The sequence below is a fragment of the Palaemon carinicauda genome, unplaced genomic scaffold (assembly GCF_036898095.1).
Source record: "Palaemon carinicauda isolate YSFRI2023 unplaced genomic scaffold, ASM3689809v2 scaffold153, whole genome shotgun sequence".
NCBI lineage: Eukaryota > Metazoa > Arthropoda > Malacostraca > Decapoda > Palaemonidae > Palaemon > Palaemon carinicauda.
This window is the reverse complement of record NW_027169070.1, coordinates 157,299-182,170: the sequence shown is the minus strand read 5'-3', so window position 1 is coordinate 182,170 and position 24,872 is coordinate 157,299. Positions and strand designations below refer to the sequence as shown.

At 44.2% G+C, this 24,872-nt stretch overlaps 1 protein-coding gene across 3 annotated transcripts in view; it reads right to left on the bottom strand.

The window, feature by feature from the left end:
* Window positions 1-24,872, bottom strand: part of LOC137635642 (zinc finger protein 37-like) — a 102,308-nt gene that overhangs the window by 57,907 nt on the left and 19,529 nt on the right. For all 3 annotated transcript variants that reach the window (XM_068368106.1, XM_068368108.1, XM_068368107.1), the window contains exon 5: window positions 6,130-6,378. In XM_068368106.1, coding sequence (XP_068224207.1) covers window positions 6,130-6,378 — 249 coding nt within the window. The remainder of the gene's footprint in view (window positions 1-6,129; window positions 6,379-24,872) is intronic.

The following is a 24,872-nucleotide window of genomic DNA, read 5'->3' as shown; positions in this document are numbered from 1 at the left end:
GTTTAACTTGTATGTTGATGGAGTTGTAAGAGAGGTGAATGCTCGAGTGCTTGGACGAGGATTGAAACTGGTAGACGAAAATGATCATGAATGGGAGATAAATCAGTTGTTGTTTGCGGATGATACTGTACTGGTTGCAGACGCGGAAGAGAAGCTTGGCCGATTAGTGACAGAATTTGGAAGGGTATGTGAGAAAAGGAACTTTAGAGTTAATGTGGCTAAGAGTAAGGTTATGAGATGTACGAGAAGGGAAGGTGGTGCGAGGTTGAATGAAGAGTTATTTGAAGAGGTGGATCAGTTTAAGAACTTGGGGTCTGTTGTTGCAACAAATGGTGGAGTGGAAGCAGATGTACGTCAGTGAGTGAATGAAGGTTGCAAAGTGTTGGGGGCAGTTAAGGGAGTGGTAAAGAATAGAGGGTTGGGCATGAATGTAAAGAGAGTTCTGTATGAGAAAGTGATTGTACAAACTGTGATGTATGGATTGGAGTTGTGGGGAATGAAAGTGACAGAGAGACAGAAATTAAATGTGTTTGAGATGAAATGTCTAAGGAGTATGGCTAGTGTATCTCAAGTAGATAGGGTTAGGATCGAAGTAGTGAGGGTGAGAGCGGGTGTAAAAAATGAATAAGCAGCTAGAGTGGATATGAATGTGTTGAGATGGTTTGGCCATGTTGAGAGAATGGAAAATGGCTCTCTGCTAAAGAAGGTGATGAATGCAAGAGTTGATGGGAGAAGTACAAGAGGAAGGCCAAGGTTTGGGTGGATGGATGGAGTGAAGAAAGCTCTGGGTGATAGGAGGATAGATGTGAGAGAGGCGTGAGAGTGCGCTAGAAATAGGAATGAATAACGAGCGATTGTGACGCAGTTCCTGTAGAACCTGCTGCTTCCTCCGGTCACTTTGGGTGACCGCAGAGGTAGCAGCAGTAGGGGATTCAGCATTATGAAGCTTCATCTGTGGTGGATAACAGAGGAGGGTGGGCTGTGGTACACTAGCAGTACCAGCCGAACTCTGTTGAGTCCCTTATCAGGCTGGGAGGAATGTAGAGAGGAAAGGTCCCCCTTTTTTTTTTCTTTGTTTGATGTTGTCTAACCCCCAAAACTGGGGAAATGCCTTGGTATATGAATGTATGTATTTAGACAGAAAAGCAGATAAGGCTGACAAAGCTATAAATTCAGGGAGTAGCTATGGTGTAAGAATCGATCATAGAATTATTAATAAAATCTCTACGGGGCCAAAGAGGAATATGCATATACTCATCAAAAAGAGAGATGTATCTGTTATAACAACAGAGGATGAAAAAAGACAATGTTGGATGGAACAATTCAGTGGTGTCATGAATAGGAGATACAAAGGGATTCATTTGATTGATGTACCTGAAGCTGATGAAGACCTTCATGTGCCCATGAATGAATTCAGTGTGTTCGAAGTCGAAGCTATAATTAAAAAACTCAAGAGACCGAAAGCTCCTGATTATGATGAAATAACTGCCAAGATGATATTAGCAGAAAATGAAATGACTCCCAGAATACTTACAAGATTATTTTGCAGAACGTGGCATGAAAAGGATAAACCTGATGAATGGGAGTTAGCAGTGTTGGTGACAAAGGCAAAAAAGGAGATCTGACTGATTGCAATAATTACAGAGGCATCACACTTACATCAGTTGTCATGACAATATATAGTATGCTTATTCTCAAGAGACTAGAGAGAAAAGCTGAGGGATGAACAAGTAGCATTTAGAAAAGGTAGAAGTTGTACTGACCCAATTTTCATTTTGAAAAGTGTTATACAGCAATGTGTAGAATATAGAAACCCTCTTTTGATGGCATTTGTGGACTATGAAAAAGCTTTTGATAGTGTAGACAAGCCAATTTTGTAGAGTCCCGAATTTTTATGGAATTCCTCTTAAATATGAAAATTTGATTAAGTCTGTTCATGAGTATAGCAAGTGCAAATTTAATGTTAGTGGAGTCCTATCAAATGAATTTCCAGAGGTGTAAGTTCCATACACAGTCGAACAGAGGAGCTGCGGTGACCTTCATCTCCCTTCCTGGACCTGGGATGTCTGCTCTTCCCTCTTTTGAAGAATGGCTCTCAATAGAGGGGTAGTATCATTCAAAACTGTACTTGAAAGAGCAAGTATACTTTGGTTGGTTAAGAATGTGGGGCATTAGTCCTTGCTCCCTATACCTCTGAGCACGGGGTCATGGTTGCTCCTCTGCTCCGAAACCCAGGACAAGAGGGACAGTTTGCCCCACCAAGTGCTGTCGGCTACTATTCCACGAGGTCTTCTTTCATTACCATAAGCCTGCTGGACCTTTGTCAGCCCCCGTATACATAACTGGTTCTGTCTCAGGGACAGAACAGTTGTACTTGGGGGGGGGGGATCCTCAGAGCATGCTGTCTCACCCTCTCTTGTGGCAGCAGACGAGGTTCAGGGGGAGGATGACTCGGGAACTCAGTGCCCACAGAGTAACTACCCTGAGCCTTGCAATCATTTTTGAGTGCAATGGCTTGGGGGTAGTTAGCATCTGTGGGCCACACCTTTTGAGAGAGCTTCAGTAATTGATCAGCACTGCGATGCCCCTAAAACATCGAAGGCCTCGTTAAAGCTGCCCTGGTCAGATCTTGTGGAATTAGCTTTGGACTGAGTGAACAATCAGATCTGTGGGTCTGACAATTCTCTCCATTCCAGCAGGCCAAACAAGATCATGCCATTCCCTCTCTAGGCAGCGGAAGTTTTACACGCCAGAGAACACCACATTTGCACCTCTGCAGTGGGGGCTCTCATTGGAGAGACTCAAGGCGGAAGGCATGTTCTTCTCTGCTTCTAAATTAGTGACCATGGAGGCTTTGGCTTTGGCCTCTCTCCACGTTGTGTGTTGGCTCAACTAGTGGGTAGGGACAGTGATATATTTCACAAAGTCGACGGGGTTGTGAATCCAAAGGTTTTGAAGAAGTACAAGAGCCTTGTGCTGACAGGGGTAAGGTGATCGCCTTCCTAGCTGATCAGACAGAGAACTTAAGGGCTAACTGGGCTTTGGAAAAGTGAGATACTGTGGTGGTTCACTTCTCAAAGTAGGTTTGCCCTGAGGTGGTGTTGGCATTGAGGAACTTGTTGGTGCAGGGGCCACAACTCTTCTACCAGAGTCGAGTGCAGACAGCAGTGTATTCATGGAAAAATGCTTCGCAGGACTCCCTGATCCACCGAGTTGTTACCTTCAATGACTATGGCACTTTGAAGGGATCAGCAGACAATGAGTCAATAACGGTCTGCCTTTCAAAGAAGGGGGCCTTCAGAGTCACCCAAGTTGTTCACGTTCCTGATGAGTCCTAATACCTTCAGGAAAGAAGACTCTTCCTCAGACTCTAAGGGTCTCACTCCAGCAGGACCCGATGAGTTGGAGACATAGGAAATGTCAACATGTTAAGGGGAGACAAGTCTTACCCTCTTCGGAAAAAATGTATAGGCGTAAGACTCTACGGAGTCTCTTGTAAATGGCACACATTATTTTTCTTCTTAGAAGCGATGTCCTTTTTCCCCCTGACTTTCTCTTCACTGGAAATGGAAGAGAGGTAAGGGGAAACGTGATGTTTAAAGAGAGAGGGTTCCATTTCATCTGGGAACTCTGGGTCCAGACATGGATGTATCTCTTGGGTCGATTTCAACCCTTTCCAATAAACAATTTCTATAAAAGAGAGCCTATATTCACTTGTAAACTTCAAGAGCTCCAGTCTAGGGTATGTCGGATGAAGACCCCAATTCTTGGCGTTCCGAGGAACAACACGCAACTCTGATGGGCACTTAAGATCCATAGGGCATGACACTTTTATGATGTTTTATAGGAATGATGAGCATCTCAGGTGTGCATTTTTTAAGTTGACACTCTTATGATCTATTACAACCCTTGAAAAAGGGGAAAAGGAACTTGCCAGTCACCCGACAGAGCCGTTCGCTTGTGGGCTTTTCTCTCACAGAGAACATTGAAAGGAGAGTCCACCAAATGCCTCCTCTTCTTAGCTCATACTTTTTCTTGATTGATTGATTAATTGATTTGAGGTTTTCTGGCATCCTGAACACCATATTATTACTCGAGAAGGTGTCAGCTCTTTGAAGAAAGTCATTCATAATTGAATGGCACGCCCAGCTGAGGGTCGCACTCTCATGGCTGCATGGCTGAGAGTAGCGTGCTCATTATTGAGAGTCACGTGCGAGCGGTTGCCGCGCCTCTTGGTGGCTCGTTCCTATAAGCATCTCACTCACAAGTGACGCTTCACTCGCCTAAGGTTTGCGCTCACTGTGGTGGCGCACTGCAGCTGGATGACTCGTTTGGTGATGGCACTCCATAACCTTGCATGTCTCTAGGAGATTTGGAATAAGATCACTTGGAACAGAAGCCCGAAGAGGGCAGTGGCACACCAGGGCACTTAGGGCAAGCTCAACAGCAGAGATTTCCAAAACTGAAGACCAGAGTTCATCTGCAAGGGAAGTTTTCCATTTCCCAAAGGGATGCAGGGAAGTCTACGTTCTTAGGAGATTGCCCTTCAATCCAAAGTCACTGGTCTTCTTCAGTTTGCTCTCCGAAGAGATTGAAGAAGGGCAGGGCAGCGATTTTTGATAGTCGGAGGTCGGATTCTTGCCGAGTTTTCCAACCAAGAGGATGAACTCGAAGGAGTACGACTGTGCTTGGATCTCTTTTTCCTCCAACTACAAAAACTCTCCCACTGGGAGGACGACCACTACCTGCATACATCACAAGGATAGTCTGAAGCGCAGCTGTGCCCTCTGCACATCGGACACAAAGGATGAGAATTAGCCTCAACTTTACTCATAAAGGTGCCAGTGTCATCAGACAGTCCTGAAAACGTTCCCCTTCTGCTAAGTTCCTTTACACTCACATTAAAAGGAAAAAGAGAGAATAATTAAAAAAGAACTTCAGTCCAATTGGAGAGCATTAAGAACACACCTGTACAGCTTGATGGACAGAATCAGAATGAAGACTCTAAGCACTGTCAGAACATACCACAAGTGGATACTTCTTCATTGGTTGTTTCCATCTTTTGCCAGAATCTTACCCCTACTAAATGACGAAGGTTTGTATTCATGTAGGAACAAATTTACTTTTGAGAAACACACTCCGTCTGTTTCTTCTTCTATTTCACAAAAAAATGTAGCTAACTGAGAAAGTCTTTCAAGATTTTAGGTGATCAATCTTTCTGAAGATGTTTTAATTCTCTCATTCTACCTGCCTGGTCTTCAGCTGCTAACTCTCATCTTAATTTGTTGGACAAAAGTTCGCTGTCTAACAAATTTCTTATTCCGATCTGGATATCAATCTTTGACATCATTGTTCAGTTAGTTATTTATGTATTTTGCATAAGACTTTTTATATTTCTGACCATTCTTTGTATTCCCAGACTGTACCATCTTATACATAGTACTAGGTATGCAGCCAATTTTAACAGTCTTGTCCTCTCCAGCATCAGGCTTCATACTACACAGTATTCTAGAAGTTTTATTCCAACAGTGACCACATTGTGAAATGATCTTCCTAGTTGGGTTGTTGAATCAGAGGAACTTAAAGCTATTCAAATTTGCAGCAAATGTTTTCATGTTGAATAGGCTGACATAAGTCTCTCTCAATAGTTTATATACGACATCCATTTTAACACTTTCACTGATCTTATATTTCATATTCTTTATTCATTACTTCTCATATAGTTTACTTATTTCCTTTCCTCACTCGGCTATGTTTTCCTGTTGGAGCTCTTGAGCTTTTAGCATTCAGCCTTTCCAATTAGGGTTGTAGCTTAACTAGTAATAATAATAATAATAATAATAATAATAACAATAATAATAATAATAATAATAATAATAATAATTTCTATATTTTTTGTAATTACAGAGGTAATCTCCAGATATTACATAAATGTAATTATTTTACCAAAAGAACTGATAGATACTATAATGTCAAATATTTATCAGCTTCTGGGAATTAGGATTCTATATTTAAAAGCCTATCCTGTACTATAAAATGAAAACAACAGATATAATTCATAACCTAAATTAGAGAGAGAAGTAGAATATCATCACAAGAAAATAAAATTGATTGTAAAGGAATACTCACTTTTCCTTTACCTTCAGCTGTATTCTGAACAGCCATTATATGCTCTACAAGATGTTTTTTCAACTGAGTCCAGACAGAATACTCGCGTCCACACACATTACATGTTAAATCATCTGTGCTTGTGGTAAAGTCTTCACTGCTCTCTCTTTTAGGTGTCATCTTTCCCAAATTCTTTTTCAATGGACTAGAGCTGTTATTTTCAGCAACATCTGGTTGGTCATACTCAATCACTAACGAATCCCCTGATGGCTGAAAAATTTGAAAAATATTAATGACTTCATTAGTACAGAATTCTAAACATCTGTATACTGTAATATATTTGTCATTGATTATGATTATCAAAATCTTAGTAATACATCTGATGATTTCCTCTACAGAATAATCAAAAATGATATTTTAATTCTAAAATAAATTTTTGAATATACTTACCCGGTGAATATATAATAGCTGAGCCTCCGGCGGCTCGACAGAAAAACACACAAAAACTCGCGAGCGATCGCTATGAAGGTTGCGGGTGTGCCCACTAGCGCCAACTATCGGCCAGATACCGCATATACATGTAAACAGACCCAATTTTTCTCATCCCGCTGGGTCTCTATCGGGGAGGAAGGGGGGGCCTTTAATTTATATATTTACCGGGTAAGTATATTCAAAAATTTATTTTATAATTAAAATATCATTTTTAAATATTTAACTTAGCCGGTGAATATATAATAGCTGATTCACACCCATGGTGGTGGGTAGAGACCAGAGTTAATTAAGTTTACAGCGTATATGCTTAGAGTTTTTGACAGTTATATCATAACAAAACCCAAATATATAAAGGTACCTGGTAAGGAAGTTGACTTAGACGATTACTCTGCCTTATTAGTCTGTCTTCCTCACGAAGCCCAGCGATCCTCTTAGGATGCTGAAAGACTCCCAGGAGCTGAAGTATTAAGGGCTGCAACCCATACAACAGGACCTCATCAAACCCCTAATCTGGGCGCTCTCAAGAAATGACATTTGACCACCTGCCAAATCAAAAAAGGCTGCGAAAGGCTTCTTAGCCTTCCGTACAACCCAATTAAAAAACATTTCAAGAGCAGATTAAAAGGATATTGGAATTAAGGGAATGTAGTGGTAGAACCCTTACCCACTACTGCATTCGCTGTAACGAATGGACCCAGTGTGTAGCAGTCCTCGTAAAGAGTCTGGACATCTTTTAAGTAAAATGACGCGAATACCGATTTGCTTCTCCAAACGGTCGCGTCCATAATACTTTGCAGAGATTTATTTTGCTTAAAGGCCACGGAAGTTGCTATAGCTCTTATTTCGTGCGTCTTAACCTTAAGCAAGCATCGGTCTTTTTCATTCAAGTGAGAATGAGCCTCTCGTATTAAAAGTCTGATAAAATATGACAAAGCATTCTTTGACATAGGCAATGATGGTTTCTTAACTGAGCACCATAATGCCTCAGATCCACCTCGTAAGGACTTAGTACGAGCTAAGTAGAACTTAAGAGTTCTAACTGGACACAGCACTCTTTCAAGTTCGTTGCTTACGATCTCTGACAGGCAAGGTATATCAAAAGACTTAGGCCAAGGACGAGAAGGCAGTTCATTTTTGGCCAGGAAACCAAGTTGAAGTGAACATGTGGCTTTTTCTGTAGAAAAGCCGATGTTCTTACTGAAGGCATGAATTTTAAAGACCCTTTTAGCCGAAGCCAAGCACACTAGGAAAAGCGTCTTGAGGGTGAGATCCTTCAGGGAGGCTGAATGTAATGGCTCAAACCTGTCTGACATGAGGAACCTTAGGACCACGTCTAAGTTCCATCCAGGAGTTGCCAAACGACGTTCCTTAGAGGTCTCGAAAGACTTAAGGAGATCTTGGAGATCTTAATTGTTGGAAAGATCTAAGCCTCTATGACGAAAGACCGAAGCCAACATGCTCCTGTAGCCCTAAATCGTGGGAGCTGAGAGGGAGCGGACATTTCTCAGATGTAAAAGAAAATCTCCGATTGCGCTACAGAGGTACTGGAAGAGGACATAGATGCTGGCTTGCACCAATCTCGAAAGACTTACCACTTCGACTGGTATACTCTGAAGGTAGAAGCTCTCCTAGCTCTCGCAATCGCACTGGCTGCCTCCTTCGAAAAGCCTCGAGCTCTTGAGAGTCTCTCGATAGTCTGAAGGCAGTCAGACGAAGCGCGGGGAGGCTTTGATGAACATTCTTTACGTGGGGCTGACGTAAGAGATCTACCCTTAGAGGAAGACTTCTTGGAATGTCTACCAGCCATTGAAGTACCTCGGTGAACCACTCTCTCGCGGGCCAGAGGGTAGCAACCAACGTCAACCCTGTCCCTTCGTGAGAGGCGAACTTCTGCAGTACCTTGTTGACTATCTTGAATGGTGGGAATGCACATAAGTCCAGAAGAGACCAATCCAGTAGAAACGCGTCTATGTGGATTGCTTCTGTATCTAGGACTGGAGAGCAATAGATTGGTAACCTTTTGGTCAACGAGGAGGCAAAGAGGTCTAAGGTGGGTTGACCCCAAGTAGCCCAAAGACTCTTGCCCACGTCCTTGTGGAGGGTCCATTCCATGGGTATCACCTGACCCCTCCGACTGAGACAGTCTGCCAAGACGTTCAAGTCCCCCTGGATGAATCTCGTCAACAGGGAGATGCCTCGATTTCTTGACCATATGAGAAGGTCCCTTGCGATCTCGAGTAGCGTGAAGGAGTGTGTGCCTCCTTGCTTGGAGATGTACGCCAAAGCTGTGGTGTTGTCTGAGTTGACCTCTACCACTTAGTTTCGAAGAAAGCTTTCGAATTTCATCAAGGCCAAGTGGACTGCTAATAGCTCCTTGCCGTTGATGTGCATGCTCCTCTGACTTGAGGTCCACAGACCCGAGCATTCCCGACCGTCCAGGGTCGCACCCCAACCCAAATCCGACGCGTCTGAGAACAACACGTGGTTTGGGTTCTTGACTGCTAGGGATAGTCCCTCTCTCAGACTGATATTGCTGTCCCACCATTTCAGGCATGCCTTTACTGGTTCGGAGACTGGGAATGATACCGTCTCTAACGTCTTGTCCTAGTTCCAGTGAGAGGCTAGATGGAACTGGAGAGGCCGAAGGTGTAGTCTCCCTAGCGAGACAAACTGCTCCAGGGATGAGAGAGTCCCTACGAGACTGTTCCAACTCCTGACTGAACAAACGTTCTCTTTTCAGCATTAGTTGGACTTCGAGCAGGGCTTGTTCTATTCGGGTGGCAGACGGAAAAGCCCGAAAAAACTGGACTGCGAATCTCCATCCCCAAATAAAGAATAATCTGGGATGGGATCAGTTGGGACTTTTAGGTTGACCAAAAGTCCCAACTCCCTGGCCAGACTCAACGTCCAATGTAGATCCTGCAGACAGCGAAGACTGGACGATGCTCTGAGAAGCCAGTCGTCCAAGTACAGGGAGGCTTGGATTCCCGATAGATGGAGGGATTTTGCCACATTCCTCATGAGCCTCGTAAACACGAGAGGAGCAGGACTGAGGCCAAAGCACAGGGCTCGAAACTGGTACCCCACATTCCTGTAAACAAACCTCAGAAACGGTTGGGAATCCGGGTGTATAGGAATGTGGAAGTATGCCTCCTGAAGGTCGAGAGAGACCATCCAGTCGCCTTCCATTAATGCTGTCAAGACAGCCTGGTAGACTTCATCGTGAAGTTTGTCTTGACAATGAACACATTGAGCGCACTTGCCTCTTACGTACTCCTGCAGTGAACATGGCTGCCAGATCATTGGAGCCATCCCAGAGGGACTTGTTCCTGCAGAGAACGTGGCTGTCAGATTATTGGAGCCATCCCTGATAGCCTTGTTTATGCATGACATAATTGTACAGCAAAACTTCAAACGCTCGAAAAAACTCCTAACAGGAGATGGTCTAGCTCTGAAGTCGACCATAAAATCTTGGAGCGTCTCATGGCCAGGCGCCAGGGAGAGTCTATGAGGTTTGAGAAGTCTATCTGGGCAGAGGCAGGAACTCCCAAGCCGAGAACTTCTCCCGTGTCATATCAGACTCTCGCTCTATAAGCCAGCTTAAAAGTAGGGAAAGCAAAGGCTGTCTCCCCCAAAACTCCTCCTGGTGATTAACCAGTCGCCTAGCAAACGTAAAGCTCTCTTAGAAGAGCGAGAGAGCACTAGCTTAGAAAACAACGGCTTCGAAGTAGCTAGGCCTAGTGTAAACTCTGACGTTTAGGCGAACGAGGAGCAGCAGTTACAAAAAGATCCAGACAAAGATCCTTAAAAATCAGCATGATTTATTTAAAGTCCATAGAGGGCTGAGCAGCTTTAGGCTCCTCTCCGTCTGACAGAGTCCTCAAGGGAATATCAGTAGGAGGGGGATCAGCAACTTCCTCATCTGAAGGAACCTTGTCCGACAATTGCCGAGTCTCAAGCAAGGGAGAGACCTGCCGTGGTGGCAATGCTTGACAAGCAGAGTCCACACGCAAAGGAGCAACAGTAGCAGTCAAGGACGCTATGTCATGTAACTGCTTAAAGGACTGACCAGCAACAACAACAGGTGCGGGAGGACGCTCGACGTCAACTCGAGACTGCCTTGACTGCTTAGACTGAGCAGTCAAAACAACTCTTGACTGCGGTGCTTGACGCTCAACGTCAAAACAAGTCCACTATGCTGGTTGGTGAACGTCCTGAACGTCAACAAGAGCAAGCGGTAGCGGCTGAACGTCCACAAGCGGCTGAGAGTCAACACGGGACTGCATCGAGTGAGGCTCTACAGAACACGATTGACGTGACTTTGTAACGTCAATGTCAACAGGACGAGCAAAGGCTCGTTTGGGCGGCTGACGGCCAGGATCTCGATCAGCTAAGCGGCGAGGATCATCGTGAACCTGCTCAACAGAATAGTCCTCCATAAGAGAGGCAAGCTTATTCTGCATGTCTTGCCGTACAACCCATTTAGGATCAACGGGAATGGTTGCGGTAAGAGACGAGGGTAACGTCTGTGACTGCAAAACCTTGCCTACAATAAGACTCTAGGAGCCTGTGTTACGCTTTTGTTTAGGCGGCGAGCAGTCTTCCGATGACTGCATAGGGTCAGAGCTGTCCCAATGGCTACAACCAGGACGCTGGACCTGTCCTGAATGGACTGACTTTCGCTTAAAGGGCCTCGAAACCTTGCTCCACGGTTTCTTACGCGAAAAGCCTTCGGATGACGAGGAGAAAATCGTCTCGCTCGTCTTATGGTAGGGGCGGTCTTGGTGAGACACGCCTGAAACCATAGAGGGAACGTCTGTTCGTTGATCAAGGCCTCTCGAACCCATAAGTCGTACGACATTACTTCTCCCCTGGGCTTGGGAGCTTGCAAGAGGTCTCGGACTAGGCGAACGACAGGCACGAACAGACGAACCCTCGGTCGCAACACTGATAACACTTTGCGCAATTATCACTATATCACTACGATTTTCTGTTTTGCACTTACTTCACTGAAATCGAATTTTTCAACAATTCACATTAGGCATGAATAAAACTGATTTCTACCTGAAGCACGCAATTCTACCCTCATCAAAAGGTTATAATTGCGAAATAAGTCGTATAATGTAAGCACATTAATACAAGCAAAAAACAGTAAACATATTAAGATAAAAAGATCAGTGGCTGGGAAGGAGACTAAACACTAGTTCATTCAAAACTACGTTTTCAATCTCTCACCGTACAGTGCCTTGGGACGAGAATAAAAACTAAAAACGTTTTATCCTTTCTCCCCGTACAGAGACTAGGGACGAGAGTAAAAAAACTGACTAGAGAACGTTACTCGCTTGGGACGAGAATAAAGATCGGAACGTTCTCTCTTCCTCTCTCTCTCTCCGTCTCTCTCTCTCTCTCTCTCTCTCTCTTGATTTCGCACCGAAGAGAAAAGCCCACTTACCTTTCGTCAATAAACAGGTTATTTGACCAAAGGAAAAAAACTGAAAGGTTTTTCAATTAACAAGTTCCTTTAAAATAGTATTTAAAACATTTAAGTTTGAAAGGAGAATGAACAAAACGTCAGAATCGATTTATTCTTTCTGCAAAGTGAAACCGTGATTCTCTCTCTCTCTATCGTAACGATAGAGCGCAAACTGCGTAGCATAAATAAACTAAACGTTAGTTCTTCTTTGAAACAGTACGAAGACTATTCAAAGAAAATCTTTCATAAAATATCTACTAAAAAATATTCATTTAATAAGTTTTAAATCATTTGCTCTGTAAAAGTTATTTACGATTGAAAGGGCTCAACGTTGTTTAACTTCGGTTTCCAAGTTAGGACCGCCTACTCTCGGATTAGGGGAGGAATAGGTAAGGTCGCATATAAACAAATCATTAAAATTTATCTTGATGTTTATTATAAATGGAAAGCTAATCGAAGAGGCCTAATAAAGGCGGTTGAGATATAAAATATATAGAGGAAAATCTATAATTAACAACAACAATTTATAACGTGATAAGATAATTGCTAAAAGCCTAAAACACACTTCCGTACTAAGGGAAGGGTCGGCCATTTAAAAGTCAAAGAAAGTCCAAAAAAACAATCCAAAGTCATCAACAATTAAATCTATCCAAAAACGAGTTCAAGATTTAAGTTGAAGATAAAACACCTGCACTGCGAAAGCTCAAACCAAAAGGAAGTACTTCACCAAGACTGTTGAAAAACTGCAGGTTAACAGCGAGTAATGGTACGTCTTGTCGATCAGACCGACAGAGAAAAATTGGGTCTGTTTACATGTATATGCGGTATCTGGCCGATAGTTGGCGCTAGTGGGCACACCCGCAACCTTCATAGTGATCGCTCGCGAGTTTTTGTGTGTTTTTCTGTCGAGCCGCCGGAGGCTCAGCTATTATATATTCACCGGCTAAGTTAAATATTTAAAATTAGTGAACAAACATGAAAACACTACAAAACAAGACTTTGATTCCAGTAAGTCTCACAGGATTACAATTAGATAAATGTGTAACACAGAATATTGTATAATGATATTTTAATTATAAAATAAATTTTTGAATATACTTACCCGGTGAATATATAATAGCTGAGCCTCCGGCGGCTCGACAGAAAAACACACAAAAACTCGCGAGCGATCGCTATGAAGGTTGCGGGTGTGCCCACTAGCGCCAACTATCGGCCAGATACCGCATATACATGTAAACAGACCCAATTTTTCTCATCCCGCTGGGTCTCTATCGGGGAGGAAGGGGGGGCCTTTAATTTATATATTCACCGGGTAAGTATATTCAAAAATTTATTTTATAATTAAAATATCATTTTTAAATATTTAACTTAGCCGGTGAATATATAATAGCTGATTCACACCCATGGTGGTGGGTAGAGACCAGAGTTAATTAAGTTTACAGCGTATATGCTTAGAGTTTTTGACAGTTATATCATAACAAAACCCAAATATATAAAGGTACCTGGTAAGGAAGTTGACTTAGACGATTACTCTGCCTTATTAGTCTGTCTTCCTCACGAAGCCCAGCGATCCTCTTAGGATGCTGAAAGACTCCCAGGAGCTGAAGTATTAAGGGCTGCAACCCATACAACAGGACCTCATCAAACCCCTAATCTGGGCGCTCTCAAGAAATGACTTTGACCACCCGCCAAATCAACCAGGATGCGAAAGGCTTCTTAGCCTTCCGTACAACCCAAAAAACAATATTAAAAACATTTCAAGAGACAGATTAAAAAGGATATTGGAATTAGGGTAATGTAGTGGTAGAACCCTCACCCACTACGGCACTCGCTGCAACGAATGGACCCAGTGTGTAGCAGTCCTCGTAAAGAGTCTGGACATCTTTTAAGTAAAATGACGCGAACACTGACTTGCTTCTCCAAAAAGTCGCGTCCATAATACTTTGCAGAGATTTATTTTGCTTGAAGGCCACGGAGGTTGTTATAGCTCTAACTTCGTGCGTCTTAACCTTAAGCAAACATCGGTCTTTCTCATTCAAGTGAGAATGAGCTTCTCGTATTAAAAATCTGATAAAATATGACAAAGCATTCTTTGACATAGGCAAAGATGGTTTCTTAACTGAGCACCATAATGCCTCAGATTTACCTCGTAATGACTTAGTACGAGCTAAATAGAACTTAAGAGCTCTAACAGGACATAATACTCTTTCCAGTTCGTTGCCTACGATCTCTGATAAGCAAGGAATATCCAAAGATTTAGGCCAAGGATGAGAAGGCAGTTCATTTTTGGCCAGGAAACCAAGTTGAAGTGAACAAGTGGCTTTTTCTGTAGAAAAGCCGATGTTCTTACTGAAGGCATGAAGTTCACTGACCCTTTTAGCCGAAGCCAAGCACACTAGGAAAAGTGTCTTGAGGGTGAGATCCTTCAGGGAGGCTGAATGTAATGGCTCAAACCTGTCTGACATGAGGAACCTTAGGACCACGTCTAAGTTCCATCCAGGAGTTGCCAAACGACGTTCCTTAGAGGTCTCGAAAGACTTAAGGAGATCTTGGAGATCTTTATTGTTGGAAAGATCTAAGCCTCTGTGTCGAAAGACCGAAGCCAACATGCTCCTGTAGCCCTTAATCGTGGGAGCTGAAAGGGAGCGAACCTTTCTCAGATGTAAAAGAAAATCTGCTATTTGGGCTACAGAGGTACTGAACGAGGACACAGATGCTGACTTGCACCAGTCTCGAAAGACTTCCCACTTCGACTGGTATACTCTAATGGTAGAAGCTCTCCTCGCTCTTGCAATCGCACTGGCTGCCTCCTTCGAAAAGCCTCGAGCTTTTGAGAGTCTAACGATAGTCTGAAGGAAGTCAGACGAAGAGCGGGGAGGCTTTGATGAACATTCTTTACGTGGGGCTGACGTAACAGATCTACCCTTAGAGGAAGACTTCTTTGAAAGTCTACCAGCCATTGAAGTACCTCGGTGAACCACTCTCTCGCGGGCCAGAGGGTAGCAACCAACGTCAACCTTGTCCCTTCGTGAGAGGCGAACTTCTGCAGTACCTTGTTGACTATCTTGAATGGTGGGAATGCATATAAGTCCAGAAGAGACCAATCCAATAGAAACGCGTCTATGTGGATTGCTTCTGTATCTAGGACTGGAGAGCAATAGATTGGTAACCTTTTGGTCAACGAGGAGGCAAAGAGGTCTATGGTGGGTTGACCCCAAGTAGCCCAAAGACTCTAGCCCACGTCCTTGTGGAGGGTCCATTCCGTGGGTATCACCTGACCCCTCCGACTGAGACAGTCTGCCAAGATGTTCAAGTCCCCCTGGATGAATCTCGTCAACAGGGAGATGCCTCGATTTATTGACCATATGAGAAGGTCCCTTGCGATCTCGAGTAGCGTGAAGGAGTGTGTGCCTCCTTGCTTGGAGATGTACGCCAAAGCTGTGGTGTTGTTTGAGTTGACCTCTACCACTTAGTTTCGAAGAAAGCTTTCGAATATCATCAAGGCCAAGTGGACTGCTAATAGCTCCTTGCCGTTGATGTGCATGCTCTTCTGACTAAAGGTCCACAGACCCGAGCATTCCCGACCGTCCAGGGTTGCACCCCAACCCAAATCCGACGCGTCTGAGAACAACATGTGGTTTGGGTTCTTGACTGCTAGGGATAGTCCCTCTCTCAGACTGATATTGCTGTCCCACCATTTCAGGCATGCCTTTACTGGTTCGGAGACTGGGAATGATACCGTCTCTAACGTCTTGTCCTAGTTCCAGTGAGAGGTTAGATGGAACCGGAGAGGCAGAAGGTGTAGTCTCCCTAGTGAGACAAACTGCTCCAGGGATGAGAGAGACCCTACGAGATTGTTCCAACTCCTGACTGAACAAACGTTCTCTTTTCAGCATTAGTTGGACTTCGAGCAGGGCTTGTTCTATTCGGGTGGCAGACGGAAAAGCCCGAAAAAAAAACTGGACTGCGAATCTCCATCCCCAAATATAGAATAAACTGGGATGGGATCAGTTGGGACTTTTAGGTTGACCAAAAGTCCCAACTCCCTGGCCAGACTCAACGTCCAATGTAGATCCTGCAGACAGCGAAGACTGGACGATGCTCTGAGAAGCCAGTCGTCCAAGTACAGGGAGGCTCGGATCCCCGATAGATGGAGGGATTTTGCCACATTCCTCATGAGCCTCGTAAAAACGAGAGGAGCAGGACTGAGGCCAAAGCACAGGGCTCGAAACTGGTACCCCACATTCCTGTAAACAAACCTCAGAAACGGTTGGGAATCCGGGTGTATAGGAATGTGGAAGTATGCTTCCTGAAGGTCGAGAGAGACCATCCAGTCGCCTTCCATTAATGCTGTCAAGACAGCCTGGTAGACTTCATCGTGAAGTTTGTCTTGACAATGAACACATTGAGCGCACTTGCCTCTTACGTACTCCTGCAGTGAACATGGCTGCCAGATCATTGGAGCCATCCCTGAGGGACTTGTTCCTGCAGAGAACGTGGCTGTCAGATCATTGGAGCCATCCCTGAAAGCCTTGTTTATGCATGACATAATTGTACAGCAAAACTTCAAACGCTCGAAAAAACTCCTAACAGGAGATGGTCTAGCTCTGAAGTCGACCATAAAATCTTGGAGCGTCTCATGGCCAGGCGCCAGGGAGAGTCTATGAGGTTTGAGAAGTCTATCTGGGCAGAGGCAGGAACTCCCAAGCCGAGAACTTCTCCCGTGTTATATCTGACTCTCGCTCTATAAGCCAGCTTAAAAGTAGGGAAAGCAAAGGCTGTCTCCCCCAAACTACTCCTGGTGATTAACCAGTCGCCTAGCAAATGTAAAGCTCTCTTAGAAGAGCGAGAGAGCACTAGCTTATAAAACAACGGCTTCGAAGTAGCTAGGCCTAGTGTAAACTCTGACGTTTAGGCGAACGAGGAGCAGCAGTTACAAAAAGATCCGGACAAAGATCCTTAAAAATCAGCATGATTTATTTAAAGTCCATAGAGGGCTGAGCAGCTTTAGGCTCCTCTCCGTCTGACAGAGTCCTCAAGGGAATATCAGTAGGAGGGGGATCAGCAACTTCCTCATCTGAAGGAACCTTGTCCGACAATTGCCGAGTCTCAAGCAAGGGAGAGACCTGCCGTGGTGGCAATGCTTGACAAGCAGAGTCCACACGCAAAGGAGCAACAGTAGCAGTCAAGGACGCTATGTCATGTAACTGCTTAAAGGACTGACCAGTAACAACAACAGGTGCGGGAGGACGTTCGACGTCAACTCGAGACTGCCTTGACTGCTTAGTCTGAGCAGTCAAAACAACTCTTGACTGCGGTGCTTGACGCTCAACGTCAAAACAAGTCAACTATGCTGGTTGGTGAACGTCCTGCACGTCAACAAGAGCAAGCGGCAGCGGCTGAACGTCCACAAGCGGCTGAGAGTCAACACGGGACTGCATCGAGTGAGGCTCTACAAAACACGATAGACGTGACTTTGTAACGTCAATGTCAACAGGACGAGCAAAGGCTCGTTTGGGCGGCTGACGGCCAGGATCTCGATCAGCTAAGCGGCGAGGATCATCGTGAACCTGCTCAACAGAATAGTCCTCCATAAGAGAGGCAAGCTTATTCTGCATGTCTTGCCGTACAACCCATTTAGGATCAACGGGAATGGTTGCGGTAAGAGACGAGGGTAACGTCTGTGACTGCAAAACCTTGCCTACAATAAGACTCTCGGAGCCTGTGTTACGCTTTTGTTTAGGCGGCGAGCAGTCTTCCGATGACTGCATAGGGTCAGAGCTGTCCTAATGGTTACAATCAGGACGCTGGACCTGTCCTGAAAGGACTGACTTTCGCTTAAAGGGCCTCGAAACCTTGCTCCACGGTTTCTTACGCGAAAAGCCTTCGGATGACGAGGAGAAAAACGTCTCGCTCGTCTTATGGTAGGGGCGGTGTTGATGAGACACGCCTGAAACCATAGAGGGAACGTCTGTTCGCTGATCAAGGCCTCTCGAACCCATAAGTCGTACGACATTACTTCTCCCCTGGGCTTGGGAGCTTGCAAGAGGTCTCGGACTAGGTGAACGACAGGCACGAACAGACGAACCCTCGGTCGCAACACTGATAACACTTTGCGCAATTATCACTTTATCACTACGATTTTCTGTTTTGCACTTACTTCACTGAAATCGAATTTTTCAACAATTCATATTAGGTATGAATAAAACTGATTTCTACCTGAAGCACGCAATTCTACCCTCATCAAAAGGTTATAATTGCGAAATAAGTCGTATAATGTAAGCACATTAATACAAGCAAAAAACAGTAAACATATATTAAGATAAAAAGATCAGTGGCTGGGAAGGAGACTAAACACTAGTTCATTCAAAACTACGTTTTCAATCTCTCACCGTACAGGGCCTTGGGACGAGAATAAAAACTAAAAACGTTTTATTCTTTCTCCCCGTACAGAGACTAGGGACGAGAGTAAAAAAACTGACTAGAGAACGTTACTCGCTTGGGACGAGAATAAAGATCGGAACGTTCTCTCTTCCTCTCTCTCTCTCCGTCTCTCTCTCTCTCTCTCTCTCTCTCTTGATTTCGCACCGAAGAGAAAAGCCCACTTACCTTTCGTCAATAAACAGGTTATTTGACCAAAGGAAAAAACCTGAAAGGTTTTTCAATTAACAAGTTCCTTTAAAATAGTATTTAAAACATTTAAGTTTGAAAGAAGAATGAACAAAACGTCAGAATCGATTTACTCTTTCTGCAAAGTGAAACCGTGATTCTCTCTCTCTCTATCGTAACGATAGAGCGCAAACTGCGTAGCATAAATAAGCTAAACGTTAGTTCATCTTTGAAACAGTACGAAGACTATTCAAAGAAAATCTTTCATAAAATATCTACTAAAAAATATTCACTTGTTCTGTAAAAGTTATTTACGATTAAAAGGGCTCAACGTTGTTTAACTTCGGTTTCCAAGTTAGGACCGCCTACTCTCGGATTAGGGGAGGAATAGGAAAGGTCGCATATAAACAAATCATTAAAATTTATCTTGATGTTTATTATAAATGGAAAGCTAATCGAAGAGGCCTAGTAAAGGCGGATGAGATATAAAATATATAGAAGAAAATCTATAATTAACTTTCACTGACCCTAACAATTTATAACGTGATAAGATAATTGCTAAAAGCCTAAAACACACTTCCGTACTAAGGGAAGGGTCGGCCATTTAAAAGTCAAAGAAAGTCCAAAAAAAAAATCAAGTCATCAACAATTAAATCTATCCAAAAACGAGTCCAAGATTTAAGTTGAAGATAAAACACCTGCACTGCGAAAGCTCAAACCAAAAGGAAGTACTTCACCAAATATGTTGAGAAAACTCCAGGTTATACAGCGAGTATTGATACGTCTTGTCGTTAAGGCCGACAGAGAAAAATTGGGTCTGTTTACATGTATATGCGGTATCTGGCCAATAGTTGGCGCTAGTGGGCACACCCGCAACCTTCATAGCGATCGCTCGCGAGTTTTTGTGTGTTTTTCTGTCGAGCCGCCGGAGGCTCAGCTATTATATATTCACCGGCTAAGTTAAATATTTAAAATTTTACAGTAATCAAGAAAACAAAATGTATCTGTACTTAAAGCTCTGAAAATAAGAGCCATCCATTAAAGCCACTAGGTAAGATCACCTCATGCCTCTTGTCCCACTGGAACAAGATGGCTCAAGGGATTACTAAAGGCTGACCAGTGATCCTTCAAACACCATTGAAAGGATCTCTATGGGAGACACCCAAGTGGAATGAGGTTCTCAAACAAGGAAAGGTGACCGGGAGGACTTTGCCAACTCAGAGCTGGAAGTAATGTCTTGAACAGAAACAGTTGCACTACCTTTTTGAACTTGCTGATGCTATTGTCTGATAAAAAATTATGAAAAGAATCTCCCTACTGCCATGTTTATCAGCATGCCCAGATATTTATCATGATCCCCAGATCACGACAAAAGGAAAGAAAACGATCATGATCCCGTAGCAACTACCTCTCCGAGAAGACCAGGATGAGCCATTCACCGGGATACATCAACTGACCTATCATGTGCGAGTGGGACCAAGCTACACCCAGCATGAACACCTAGGGAACAGTGTGCATTTCAAAATATACAGTGTTTTGAACTAGCATACCTTGCTGTTGGACACCATAGTGAGTATAGGAATGTGATATCTGGTGTTCCTCAGGGCAGTGTTCTTGGCCCATTACTTTTCATCCTATATAAAAATATGTGGTTTGACCTAGAAAACAATCTCATTGCATATGCAGGTGATGCTAATGTTCTCTTTTTGCATCAATTCCACATCCTGAATATAGATCTTGGGTTGCTGAATCCCTTAACAGAGGTCTAGCTAAAATTAGCGCATAGTGCAAATTATGGGGCATGAAGTTGAATCCTAACAAAATCAAAGTATGATTGTAAATAGGTTGAAGACAGTGACTCCTCATCATCCGGATCTCACCACTGATAATGTTTCTTTAACTCTGTATGACTTTTAAAATTTTAGGTGCGATTTTCATCAGCAAATCTACTTTTAAGAAACACATTAGGTATGTCTCTTCTTCAACTGCACAAAAAATTGGCTTATTGAGAATGTCTTGTAAGATTTTCAGTGATCAATCTATTCTGAAGAAGTGTTTTAATTCTCTCATTCTACCTTGTTTTGAGAATTGTTCTCCTGTCTGATCTTTAGCTGCTGATTCTCATCTTAATATGATATTTTCATAATGAAATAAATTTTTGAACATACTTACCCTGTGGATATATATATAGCTTATGTCTGATGTCACGGCAGAAAATTCAAAACTCGCGGCATTCGCAGATTGGGTAGCTAGGTGTACTACTAGCGCCACCACTTGCCAGGTAACTGGAACCATTCCAGGAGTCCTCAGATCTTCCATACCCATAGGTCTCTAGAGGGGAAGAAGGGAGGGAGTTTAATTATATATATCCACCGGGTAAGTATGTTCAAAAATTTATTTTATAATGAAAAATGTTATTTTCATTAGTAAAATAAATTTTTGAATATACTTACCCGATAATCATGTAGCTGTCAACTCCGTTGCCCGACAGAATTCTACGGACGGGATACGCCAGCGATCGCTATACAAGAGGGGGGTGTACTCACCAGCGCCACCTGTGGCCAGGTACTGCAGTACTTCTTGTTGACACCACCTCAATTTTTCCTCGGTCCACTGGTTCTCTATGGGGAGGAAGGGTGGGTCAATTAAATCATGATTATCGGGTAAGTATATTCAAAAATTTATTTTACTAATGAAAATAACATTTTTCAATATTAATCTTACCCGATAATCATGTAGCTGATTCACACCCAGGGAGGTGGGTGAAAACCAGTGTACATGTATATCAAGAAGCTAAGTATCCCGTATTTCATATTATCAGTTATTCAAAATAACAATGAAATTATAAGTACCTGGTAAGGAAGTCGACTTGAACCATTACTCTGCCTTTAATAAGTTCGTCTTCCTTACTGAGCGCAGCGTTCCTCTTAGGAGGCTGAACAACTCTAAGGTGCTGAAGTATAAAGGGCTGCAACCCATACTAAAGGACCTCTACACAACCTCTAACCTAGGCGCTTCTCAAGAACGAATTGACCACCCGCCAAATCAACTAGGATGCGGAAGGCTTCTTAGCCTACCGTAACAACCCAAAAACAACAATAAAAGCATTCAAGAGAAAGGTTAAAAAAGGTTATGGGATTAAGGGAATGTAGTGGCTGAGCCCTCACCTACTACTGCACTCGCTGCTACGAATGGTCCCAGGGTGTAGCAGTTCTCGTAAAGAGACTGGACATCTTTGAGATAAAATGATGCAAACACTGACTTGCTCCTCCAATAGGTTGCATCCATAATACTCTGCAGAGAACGGTTCTGTTTGAAGGCCATCGAAGTAGCTACAGCTCTCACTTCGTGGGTCCTTACCTTCAGCAAAGCAAGGTCTTCATCCTTCATGTGAGAATGAGCTTCTCTAATCAGAAGCCTTATGTAATACGAAACTGCGTTTTTGGACATAGGCATCGAAGGTTTCTTGATGGCACACCATAAGGCTTCTGATTGTCCTCGTATAGGTTTTGACCTTTTAAGATAATACTTTAGAGCTCTGACAGGGCAAAGAACTCTCTCTAGCTCGTTACCCACCATGTTGGAGAGGCTAGGAATTTCGAACGATCTAGGCCAAGGACGTGAAGGAAGTTCATTTTTTGCCAAAAACCCGAGCTGTAAGGAACATGTTGCTGTTTCGGATGTGAATCCTATGTTCCTGCTGAAGGCGTGAACCTCACTAACTCTTTTGGCTGTTGCAAGGCAGACGAGGAAAAGAGTTTTGAGAGTAAGGTCTTTGAAAGAGGCTGACTGGAGAGGTTCAAATCTAGAAGACATCAGGAACCTTAAGACTACGTCTAGATTCCAGCCTGGAGTGGACAAGCGACGTTCTTTAGAGGTCTCGAAAGACTTAAGGATGTCTTGTAGATCCTTGTTGGAAGAAAGATCCAAGCCTCTGTGGCGGAAAACTGATGCCAACATACTTCTGTACCCTTTGATCGTAGGAGACGAAAGAGATCTAACATTCCAAAGATGTAACAGGAAGTCAGCAACTTGGGTTGCAGAGGTATTGGTAGAGGAAACTGCATTGGCTCTGCACCAGCTTCGGAAGACTTCCCACTTGGATTGATAGACTCTACGAGTGGATATCCTCCTTGCTCTGGCAATCGCTCTGGCTGCCTCCTTCGAAAAGCCTCTAGCTCTAGAGAGTCTTTCGATAGTCTGAAGGCAGTCAGACGAAGAGCGTTGGAGGCTTGGGTGTACCTTCTTTACGTGAGGTTGACGTAGAAGGTCCACTCTTAGAGGGAGAGTCCTGGGAACGTCGACCAGCCATTGCAGTACCTCTGTGAACCATTCTCTTGCAGGCCAAAGGGGAGCAACCAACGTCAGCCGTGTCCCTTCGTGGGAGACGAACTTCTGAATAACTCTGTTGATGATCTTGAACGGCGGGAATGCATAAAGATCGAGATGGGACCAATCCAGCAGAAAAGCATCCACGTGAACTGCTGCCGGGTCTGGAATTGGGGAACAGTACAATGGGAGCCTCTTGGTCATGGAGGTGGCGAACAGATCTATCGTTGGCTGACCCCACAAGGTCCAAAGTCTGTTGCACACGTCCTTGTGAAGGGTCCATTCTGTGGGGATGACTTGACCCTTCCTGCTGAGGCGATCTGCCGAGACATTCATATTGCCCTGAATGAATCTCGTTACCAGCTTGAGGTTTAGACTTCTTGACCAAATGAGGAGGTCCCTTGCGATCTCGTATAGCTTCCTCGAATGAGTCCCTCCCTGCTTGGAGATGTATGCCAAGGCTGTGGTGTTGTCGGAGTTCACCTCCACCACCTTGTTTAGCAGGAGGGACTTGAAGTTCATTAAGGCCAGATGTACTGCCAACAACTCCTTGCAATTGATGTGAAGCGTTTCCTGTTCCTTGTTCCATGTCCCCGAGCATTCCTGTCCGTCCAAGGTCGCGCCCCAGCCCGAGTCTGATGCGTCCGAATAGAGATGAAGATTGGGGGTCTGAACAGCTAACGAGAGACCCTCCTTGAGAAGGATGTTGCTCTTCCACCACATGAGAGTAGTCTTCATCTCTTTGGTAACAGGAATAGAGACCGCTTCGAGCGTCATATTCTTGTCCCAGTGAGCTGCTAGATGGAATTGAAGGGGGCGGAGGTGGAGTCTCCCTAACTCGGTGAACAGGGCTAACGATGACAGGGTCCCTGTTAGACTCATCCACTGTCTCACCGAGCATCTGTTCCTCTTCAGCATGCTCAGAATGCACTCTAGGGCTTGGTTGATTCTTGGGGCCGACGGAAAATCCCGAAAAGCTTGACTCCGAATCTCCATTCCCAGGTAAACGATGGTTTGGGAAGGAATAAGCTGGGACTTTTCTAAGTTGACCAAAAGACCTAGTTCCTTGGTCAAGTCCAAAGTCCAATTGAGACTCTCCAGACAGCGACGACTTGTGGGGGCTCTTAACAGCCAGTCGTCTAAATAAAGGGAGGCTCTGATGTCCGCCAAGTGGAGGAATTTCGCAAGATTCCTCATCAGTCGCGTAAACACCATAGGTGCCGTGCTTAGGCCAAAACACAGGGCTTGGAATTGGTACACAACCTTTCCAAAAACGAATCTCAGAAAAGGTTGGGAGTCTGGATGAATGGGGACGTGAAAGTAAGCGTCTTTCAGATCCAACGAGACCATCCAGTCCTCCTGCCTGACCGCTGCTAGGACCGACTTCGTCGTCTCCATAGTGAACGTCTGCTTGGTGACATAAGCATTGAGCGCACTGACGTCCAGCACCGGTCTCCAACCTCCTGTCTTCTTGGCCACCAGAAAGAGACGGTTGTAGAAGCCCGGGGATTGATGATCCCGGACTATCACCACTGCCTCCTTCTGTAACAGGAGCGACACCTCTTGATGTAACGCTAGCCTCTTGTCCTTTTCCTTGTAGTTGGGAGAGAGGTTGATGGGAGAAGTGGTCAGAGGGGGATTGCGGCAGAATGGTATCTTGTAACCCTCCCTTAGCCACTTGACAGACTGGGCGTCTGCACCTCTTCTTTCCCAAGCTTGCCAGAAGATCTTGAGTCTGGCTCCTACAGCTGTCTGGAGAGGAGGAGAGTCAGTGTTTGCCTTTCGAAGACTTGATACCTTTCTTGGACCTGCCCCTGTGACCGTCTGGGCGGGTACCTCCTCGGTTGGGGGCTCTGCCACG